The sequence below is a fragment of the Chrysochloris asiatica genome, unplaced genomic scaffold (genome assembly GCF_000296735.1).
Source record: "Chrysochloris asiatica unplaced genomic scaffold, ChrAsi1.0 scaffold00149, whole genome shotgun sequence".
NCBI lineage: Eukaryota > Metazoa > Chordata > Mammalia > Afrosoricida > Chrysochloridae > Chrysochloris > Chrysochloris asiatica.
In genome coordinates, this window is record NW_006408667.1 from 3,132,812 (window position 1) to 3,142,961 (window position 10,150).

General features: G+C 41.6%; 2 protein-coding genes across 2 annotated transcripts in view; both read right to left on the reverse strand.

The window, feature by feature from the left end:
• POC1B (POC1 centriolar protein B) overlaps window positions 1-8,872 on the reverse strand; it is a 149,219-nt gene extending 140,347 nt beyond the window's left edge. The window contains exons 1-2 of the mRNA XM_006870711.1: window positions 8,858-8,872; window positions 8,191-8,275 (exon numbers count right to left, since the gene is read on the reverse strand). Of these exons, the coding sequence (XP_006870773.1) occupies window positions 8,191-8,275; window positions 8,858-8,872 (100 nt within the window). The remainder of the gene's footprint in view (window positions 1-8,190; window positions 8,276-8,857) is intronic.
• On the reverse strand, window positions 5,882-7,837 carry GALNT4 (UDP-N-acetyl-alpha-D-galactosamine:polypeptide N-acetylgalactosaminyltransferase 4 (GalNAc-T4)). Its single transcript, XM_006870710.1, has one exon. The coding sequence runs from the start codon at window positions 7,628-7,630 to the stop codon at window positions 5,882-5,884; it is 1,749 nt and encodes a 582-aa protein (XP_006870772.1). The 5' UTR covers window positions 7,631-7,837.
• Window positions 8,873-10,150: the final 1,278 nt, after the last annotated feature.

Below are 10,150 nucleotides of genomic sequence, written 5' to 3' on the forward strand. Positions count from 1 at the left end.
AAATTATTATATATGCCTGAGTGTGTGTGTGTGTTTGTTTTTAAAAAGCTAACATGGATAGAGAGAAATACTGTTAACTGATGGTACATGGAGAGGATTACAATCATTGTAATGACACAAGGTGTATGATTTGTTGAATGTAAACCTGATGATATGCTCTCTAAACTTTCACTCAATCCACAATAAAAACCTTGAATTTAAAAAAAAAAGATTACAGTCAAAACCCCCTATGAAGCAGAGTTGCTCCATAATACATGAAGTCTCCATGAATGGGATTCTACTCAATGACAAGTAATAATATGTTGTTTTACTTTCCTAAACCTTTCTGCAGTGTATGCTTTGTTTGTTTGCTTTATGCATTTTAAAATATATAGTATTACTTCAAATGGAAAAAAAAAAAAAAAGAATCATATACCGAGCAAAACTGTCCCTCCAGTGCAATGGTGAAATTCAGGAGATTAAACAGAAATTTGTAATGACCAGACCAATTTTGCAAAACATGCTAAACAGTGTTCTTTGGACTGAGACTCAACAACAGCAGACAACCTGAGATTACCATTCATGACACCACCTAGAACTCAATCCAGATGTTGTTGCTAAATCCCATCAAGTCTGTTCCAACCCATAGCGACCCTGCACAGCGTTTTCCAAGGAGTGGCTGGTGAGCTTGAAGCACTGACTTTGCAGTTCAAATCTACTTTGCAATCCAGTGCATTAAACCCACAGCGCCAATAAAAAGTAAAACAAACTTAAAAGATTGAAAATAGGCAACAAGAGACAGCAGTGTATAAAGAAGTCAACTACAAGCAAAGAATAGTGTAGATACAGAACTTCCAATGGCAAGGAAGTCAAGTAGATTTCAAAATACAACAGGCTTTCTTAAGAAGGGAAAAATTAATAACTTACAGGGTAACTTCAAAGAAAAATAATACACCTGCACATCAAAAAGAGAGTAAAATCAGAAAGAGATTTAGTAAACATTAACACACAGAAATGAAAATTACAAGGAAACCCACAAGCAAAAAGAACTCAGCATAGAAAATTATGTAGAACAAAGAATTCAGCAGCACCACAAAAACACACACACAGAAAAATGACAACAATCAATTCATACTTATTGATAGTTACACTGAATGCAAATAGATTAAATGCACCAGTCAAGAGACATAAACAATAGAATAGATTAAAACAAAAAACAGGATCCTTCAATATGCTGTCTATGTGACATATCAAAAAGATAGAGACCGCCTAAACACCCATCAACAGGAGAATGGTTAAACAAACTCTGGCACATACACACAATGGAATACCACAAAACACTGAAGAATAATGATGAATCCGTGAAACATTTCACAATATGGTTGAACCTGGAGGGTATTATGCTGAGTGAAATTAGTCATTCATGAAAGGACAAACATTGTATGAGACCACTATAGTAAAAAGTTAAATAAAGAAAGGTTTTCTTAACAGCCTGCGCAGGGCAGTCCTGGTGTGGCACTGTAGGATAAGCACTGGGCTGCAAGGTCAATTTGAACTGAAAGGTAGGCAGTTCAAACCCACCAATCGCTCCCTGTGAATGCTATACAGGGTCTATGAGTCAAAACTGACTCTCTGGCACTTGACAACAAAAGCAAACTGCATTTTATAAGCACTGGACTGTGAACCACATGGTTGGTGGCTTGAGCTCACAAGACACCACAGAAGATGAGGTTCTCTGATCCTGCAAAAAAAAAAAAAAAAAAAGATTTTAAAAGCCTCAGAAACCCTATATGTCAAAACTGACTCCATAGCACTTAACAACAATGAGCTGCATAAGAAATCAGCAAAAATACATTGCACTTAACAATAAGACATCTGATATGTGAGTCCTTAGAATAGCATTCTTAGGCAGTGTGTAGCTGGAAAGCAGATGGGGGTGGGGCTGGAGTACTAGAAATCGCTAGAGAGAAAGTAAGATGCTACAGGTGGAAGGGTGTGCTCTTATACACAGGGAGACACACAGAGAAAGGAGAGCACATGCCAAGCTATGTGATAAGGCAGACATGTTACTTTTCAATCCAGGATTGTAAGTGCCCACTTGGCACATTCTAGGTACTTCAATGGGCCCCATCATGTCCAGTTTGTTCAAGAGTAGTTCATGCAATAAGACAGCTAACACCACTTCAAAAGATATGCTGGCTACTGACACCTTGCAAAATAATGCAGGGATCCTGACTTTCTTATATTCTACTATCTGAATTTTCAAGCTCTGGTAGCATAGTGGTTACGAATTGGGCTGTGAACTGTAAGGTCAGAAGTTCAAAACGACCAGCTGTTCCGCGGGAGAAAGAGGAGGCTTTCTGCTCCCGTAAAGATTTACAGCCTCGGAAACCCTGTACAGGGTCGCTATGAGTCGGAACCGACTCCACTGCACACAACAACAACAACAATTAACAAAGCTTAATTTACCACTGTTACCATCAATAAGGAGCTCTGGTAGCATAGCAGTTATGAATTGGGCTACTAACCTTGAGGTCAGCATTTAAAAACTACCAATCGTGTTGTGGGAGAAAGATGAGGCTTTCTGTTCCCGTACAGATTTACAGCCTCAGAAACCCTATACAGGGTCACTGAGTTGGAACTGATTCCACAACACACCACCACCACCATCAATAAGGAGTGCTGGTATAGCATTGTAGGCTCAGCATTGGACTGCTAACCACAAGACTGATGATTTAAACCCATCAGTTGCTCCTTGGGAACCCTATACTGGATCACTATACGTCAAAACCGACTTGATGGCACTTTAACTACAACATCATCGATAAATGTGTACATTGGGCAGTTATCCCAAGAGAACAAAATAATCAGAATACATTTGCAAAAAAAAATTAGGCACACATTTTATTTAAATGTCTTAACTGACACTGCAGAGGTCATTAATAAAAGGGAAAAAGTACAGAAATTGCTCATCACAAAGAAAAATACTCAATGTTCAAAAAAAAGATCACTCTGATTCCAACATTCTTTGTGCTCATTTTAAAACATTGTTAAAACAACAATTCCAAAGGTCAAACAGGCAAAAATCAATTATTTTCTTAATTAAAATTGAGACCTCCAAACCAACTAAAACTACACAACTTCAAAATAATCTCTCATCTTCAACCTCTAAGTTTTATTTGGCAACATATAATGAATCAGCTAGAATTTTCTATTACAAACAAGTTATTTTGAATTACAGAGATTCATCAGATGGTTAGATTTTTTTAATACTATTAAAAATGTCTCCTCAATCAATTCTTAATATTGGACACTAAGTGATACAATTAATATCTGAAGTAGAAACCACTTGACTATAATGTATTTTATTAAAACTGCTATTAAATAGGTAAATTCACTTAAAAGGTCAACTCTTACTTGTCTGCAGCAAAAGAAATCTTTGGTAGCAATAAATAAAAATTGAGAAATCAAAATGTATTTCGTATGTAGCTTTACATTATGGTTTTGAAGTGGCAGTAAACTGGGATATGTCTGTATCTGGAAATGTGAAGTTCTTGTTCTTTTATTGCCTATACTATTGTGAGAAATTCACAGTCCAAATATTCTGGATTACTGGTATAAAGTACTAGCCTAAAGTTTCTTCTAAAAATATTTCTGGGTCACACCAAGCAATCTACAGCAAATTGAAACTACAGAATTAGGAACCAGTTGGTTTTTAAAAGCTTCTTTTCTGTTCTGACAAGGCTTAGCAAGATTCTAGAATGAAAGCAATTCTAGTATCCAGAATTTAAAATTTTGGTTCTCCCATCTGGTAAGGGGCTAACAGAAATAACAAAATGAAAATAGAAAGAGAAAGAGTGGTTAAAAACAACAACAACATAGACTATGCAAGGGAAGAGACATGGATTAATTTTCTGAAAACTCCAGAGCTCTATCATCAATCCTTCTTAAATTATATCCAGGGCCATACATACTGCATTTGGAACTGGATCATTCTCTGAAAAATGTTTAGGATGCTAGATAATTTACAGAAACTATTAATTTTCATTTTCATTTTAAGAGGCAAAAGAGGAACAAAATATTTAAAAATATACATCAACTTTTTCTTTTTTGAAATAGTTATTCTAAAAATCTTTCTTAAATTCAGCTTTTGCAAAGTTCTTACTCTAACTTGTTAAGTAAATACCAAAAACAACTTTATTTGTGAATATTTTGGATTAATTCTTTATGGAGCATAACACTTTCCATAACTCTAGATCAAACTGAAATAATTGTAATTTAATTTTAAAGTAAGACTGGCTTGCAGATATGACACTGGAATAAAATCAGTGTATACAAAAAGAAGCCTATGTTTTCAAAAAAAAAAAGTATACATCTCAAATAATTTCATTTGGCCAATATTTATATTCTTTGAGTTTATAAATGTTTAGAGTTTGAAAAATTTTAAACACAAAAATGATTCAATGGTTATCAAAACGAAATGACAACAAACACTGATAGTATTTCACCCAAACCAAAATAAACCACTTTAGTTGAGCTCAGCTCACTTAATTTTTAAACTATTTTCCAGCTTCACAACTGGCCTATATGTCACTCAACAACATTACTGATGTTAAAAGTGAAGAGAGAAAAAGTATTCTAAAGATTGCACAGTGACTGAATCTGAGAAGGGCAATGATAACATTTCAAAGCTTGTTGGGACATTCAAGATCTAATGCAGCACCCTCATTTTATCAATGAGGAAACTGCGGCCCAAACACATCAAATGGCCTGACCAAAGTCCTTGGCTGAGCCAGTCATTCATTCATCCAACCAGTTACTGAAAGCTATCTAAGTGCCAAGTTAGGTACCCGGTGACGAAAATCAGCTGGAGGGCAGCTCTCCTGATGGCTAGCGCAGTCCTTTTTTCTTGATGTAATTCTGAAAACCTAATCAGCAAGAACTCATAGAAAAGTACCGCAGCCCTTATAGAATCGGGTCCACTTTCAGATTTACACTTTGCAGTAAACATAGCTGTGTTTAACTTCTGAGAGGCCTCAACTGTGTTTACTTTAAATGATTAAACATTAGCAAAGGGAGGCACAGTATTCTGAATGAATCCCTTTTCAATACATTTATAACTCAAGGAAGTACAATGAGAAAATGCCCTACACACACAAAGTTCACAGAGAGGACAGCTTACAAAATCAGAGTGATGTGAGGTATCAATATAGATTAAGTCCAACAGCTCAAGTTTATAAAATATGAAATGTAAATGTCTCCCCACTTGATTCAGAATAAGGCTATACTTCTCTGAGATGTCTGTGGAGTAAGTAAAAAGACATACAAACTCACATTCAAGTGAATGCCTTCTTTCAATAATACATATATCTAAACTAGGTCTTTTCCCATCAAATCAACTTTCTTTGATTTCTATTTCATTGAAGGAAAATAAGATTTTAAAAAAACAAAGAAAATCTGTATGTAATCAAAATAGCATGAGTTCAAACTACACATTTCTAAGTTGTTGCTTTGTTTTAAATAGTATGCATAGTAAACTACCCCAACACCATAAACCATACCTCCTTTTGCTTAGAGTCTTAAATTCTTTAATATTAAATCTGGCACTTAAAGGTTTTGTGCAGCTCAATTCACAGTCACTCCTAAGAGAAACTATCAGGGATCATATTGACAACGTTCTTAAATAAAACACTCCATAAGTAAGGCACTTAGAAATATTAAACAGCAGCATGCTGCGGACCCAGTTTCAGTGCAATATACCAAAACGAACCACAGCTTTGACAGAGCTCTCCAAGTGAACCCTAGGTGAGTTCTGATACAATACAATCTTCACTAGGCTCCTGAAAGGCTGACTTTCCTGAAGCTCTCGTCAGCTCACCACCAAAGTGCAGGTTCTACTCTCCTACTTCTCAAACCTCCACAATTGATTTTGATCTAGAGCATTACAAGTTGTCATTTGTACATTAGGCTGGCCGACAGGTGTCCGATAAGCACTCAGGCACAGTCCTGTGTGTGGATGAAAAATGGTTCCATCATCTTTAAAATGCCAAATAATGTTTGCTGGAATAGGAGACCCATCTTTAGGGCAAGTTTGCATCCCAACATAATTCTTTTGTTCAGGGACCATTGCACATAACTCCGTCACAGAATTAAACCGTATTTCTTTGTTAGAAGTATATTCAAAGAATTGATTTCCTCCTTGGCCATGGCATCCAAACAGGGAAAGGTTGGCACCTGTGGGGTTGTTGTCTGGAGAATTATAATCTAAACATTCAGAAGAAATCCCAATACTGTGGACAGCTCCATGCCAGCCTGGCCTGTCCTCGGGAATGTGCAAATTTGAAAACACATTTTTCAAATACCAGTCAAAGCTCTTGCATCTCAGCCGTTCTCGTAGTAACTTTCTTTCTGAAATATCACCATACGCTTCTTTCCTTGCTGGTGGGTTTCGATTGTAGAAATGCTGTTTATACTCATCCATCCACACTTCAGCTGCTCGAGCAGTATTCTGTAGGAAATTGGGCCTAGCATAGGGTGCCCGTTTTGGGAACACATGGCCCACATGGGAACACGGGTGGATTTCCAATTTACCACCACACTGCCACACCCTAAAAGACAGCTCTAGGTTTTCACCTCCCCAGACTTCCATTCCAGTGTCATAGGTTCCAAGGTACTCAAAATATTTCTTGCTGACGGCAAACAGTCCTCCAGCCATGGTGGGCGATCTAATAGGGTCAATTCTGGAAGACCGCCTGTCCCTTTCATGTTTGGGTACAGAATGCCATTGGAATGTTAGACGCCAATCAAACCCACCAATCATGGGCTCCCCTGTCTGCATGTAGAATTCAAAAGTATTCCAATCAATGGTGTCTATAACAGGACAAACAATTGCTGTTTCATCTTTACCAATCCTTTCCAGAAGTGGTTCCAGCCAACCAGTATTACATTCACAATGACAATCTAGAAAAGTGAGGACATCTCCAGTAGCAAAAGTGGCACCAATCAGACGGGCCCTAACCAGCCCCTCTCGTTTATTGGTTCTAATCAAGCGGACTCGATCAAGATTGCTGATGTAACTTTCAAGTTGCGTCTTCAAATAAACTCTGTCGCTCAAGTCATCGACTAAGATGATCTCCTTCAAAAGGACTGCAGGGGAGGTTTCTAAAACACTGTGAATAGTGCGGAGTAAAGTCGACCAGGCTTCGTTGTAGAAAGCTATGATGACAGAAGTGGTGGGAAGTCTCCTATAGTTAAACCTCTTCGACTTACATTCATACATTCTTTTATCCTCTATATGGCGGTGGAGGGATATCCTATCACTGAGGTAAATGTTGATGGCATATCTCTCAATGAGCTCTTCTACCTGCTTCTGTTCACCTTCATTGAGTTGGAGTTTGCTGGCTTTCCCCCACTCTCCAAGTGCATGAGAATCCGCAGGAGGCTTCTTATAGAGCGGTCGAGATAAATCCTCTGCCTTTTCCTCAGAGTCAGAGAGTTGTCTTTGCCACCGCTCCAGGGCAAGGCCGGTTCCTCGAGAGGAATGGAAAGTGGAGACCGAGAGCTCCACTAGGATATAAGCCACGGTTAAAAACGCCAGTAGCAGGCAGCTCTTGCCTGCCCAGGTCCACCTCACGGCCATCTGGATCCTCATGTCTGGGGCGCAGACGCAGCCACGAGCGAGCGCCACCACGAAGCAGGGCTGTGGGACCCGCAGCTTGACTTCCCAGCTCAGGTAGGGGTCAACTTCTCAGCAGGTCCCTCTCTTTGAGGCAGGCTCTCGGCTCCTCTCCAACCACTGAGGCTTTCCAGGGGCCACCTGAGGTATCTCGGTCCCCGGCCCCAGCACAGCCCCAACTTTTTTCTCCCTACTTCCTCCAGCTCGTCTCACAACTTTTCACAAACTCTCCAGCCAACACCCCACCCTCCCCAGACGGAGAACAAACCCCTCCCCTTCCCACTCACTCCTCCTGGTGGTAACTCGGAGCAATTCTTCGGCGAGAACATTCCGAGCGGGGCTCTTTCTGGGGCCCGCGGTAGGGGGTGGGGGTGTCACGATCGACAATGCCTGCAGAGTTCCCCCCCCCCCCCCCCCAGGAGTCCCAAGTGGTTCTCCGCGAGAGGCAGGGGTCACAGCCTGAGCAGGAGACAAGGTTTCCCGTCAGTAGACCTTCTGTCTCATTACAAAAGGAAAAAGGAGAGAATGAAACTTACCAAGTTGTTTGCAGTTGGGGCTGAAGTCCATGGAGGTGATAGCAGCTTTGTGGCCCTTAAAGTAACGCTCCAGAACCGGGTCCTCCTGGTAAGGAAAGTTGTCAGGTTTGGAAAGTTGGTGCAGACTTCCAACTTGGGAGGCCAGGGGCCAAGGCTGCCCCTTCCCCCGGGGCTCGGCCTGGGAAGCGCCCCGCACCCGGGCATGCCGACGCTGGGCACCCACTTCGCCGGCACAATCTCTCGCTGGCCTCTGCCAGGCTCCGGCGCGCCCCGGGGACCACCTGGACAGCGCACTTAAAATGCACATTCCCAGGCCGGAGTGCGCAGCGAGGGGCGGGGCGCCGGCCTCGGGACTTTTACTAAACCTCCCCGAGGATTCTGACGCACACACTGGGCGAAAACAGAGAATTCCGAGGGCTACGGCGCCGCCCGACCCGGCTCCTTCCGAAGCTCTGGGATGCGGGGAGGAACACCGCCGTGCTCCTGAAGCCTTTACCGCCCCGGTCACCGAGGGAGGGACGTGGACACCTGGAGACTAAGGACCAGAGGCTTGGGTTCGAGGAGCGGACACCTGCCTTCACCTCCCGCCAGGTGTGGTAGGGGCCCGGACCTGGCCCCGCTGCCCACTGCCCATGGATCCGGGGAATCGCCCCCAATCCATCCTTACCGGGGTGGAGGCCATGGGGGCAGCGGCCGGTGCTGGGCTCCCGCCGGTGGGGGAATAGGGTTGGGAAGGGAAGGGGTTGGGGCTGGAAGGGGAACCGTGAGGCGCCCGGAACCGTCTGCCTGAAGCGCCGGCGCCTCCCGGTCACTACAACAACGGCGGCCCAGTCAAACCCCGCGCTCCAGGCATGTCCAGTAGAGCTCAGAGACCTTGCTAGCGCCGGAGAAACCCGAGGTTCGGCCTGCGGTCTGACTGAAAGCACGGGGATAAGGTGCGATTCTACACCAAAGTCAGCGTTGGTTAATACATGTCCTTCCCTGCCGTGAAGCTGAGATGGGAATTTGTAATTAGGATGGAACGAGAGGGATGTGAAAGGAACAGGGGTGGCAGTGATAGGCCGTCTATGATCGATGCAATCGGAATTCTGTTATATGTTAAAGAGAAAGCGTCTGCAGATTTCCTCTTGTTTGGGAGATCATGGGGAGCTTTGAACTATGGAGAAACTACTTGCTAGTAATTAATCTACGCAAAGGAATTAAACTCCTGGAGGGCAGATTTGGATTCATTTCAGCACCGTTTTTCACTCGGTGCTCTGCTTGATATATAAATGCTAAATACACGTTCTGATTGCATATTGTGCTTAATTCAGTAAATTTTTTTGTTGTTGTTTCTATTATCTGCTCATTTCTGTATGCTTTAGAGAAACATACTTACACAGAAACTTAGTTAAAGTCTTGAGAAAGACTTAGAAACATCTTTTTTGTTTTGTTTTTTATTTTTTAGGCCACCTACTAACTATAACTATTTTTCATACATACTATCATTTGTGCTTCAGCAACCCCATGAAGTTGGTGGAGTTACAAAATGTTATCGTTTACAATTTATAAACTTGATTCTTAAACATGATACATGTCATTGTCCAAGATCACACCTAGGTAGCTCTTTCCATTCAAAAACCATATCTTTTTTTTTTTTCTTTTCTTTTCTTTTTTTTTTTACCTTGCCTCAAAGGATGAAGGACTCTGCTGAAAATTACATAGAATAAAAACTCTTGGCAGCATAAAATGGCATAATAGACCACAACTGTAAAATATATGTTCTGTACACAAATGAAAGTTATGCTACGCTCTTTAATTACAGGTTCTTTATTTATCTTGTAGGAACTCTGGTAGCGTAGTGGTTACGAATCGAGCTGTGAACCTTAAGGTCAGCGGTTCGAAACTACCAGCCGCTCCGCGGGAGAAAGATGAGGCTTTCTACTCCCTTAAAGATTTACACCCTCGGAAACCCTGTACA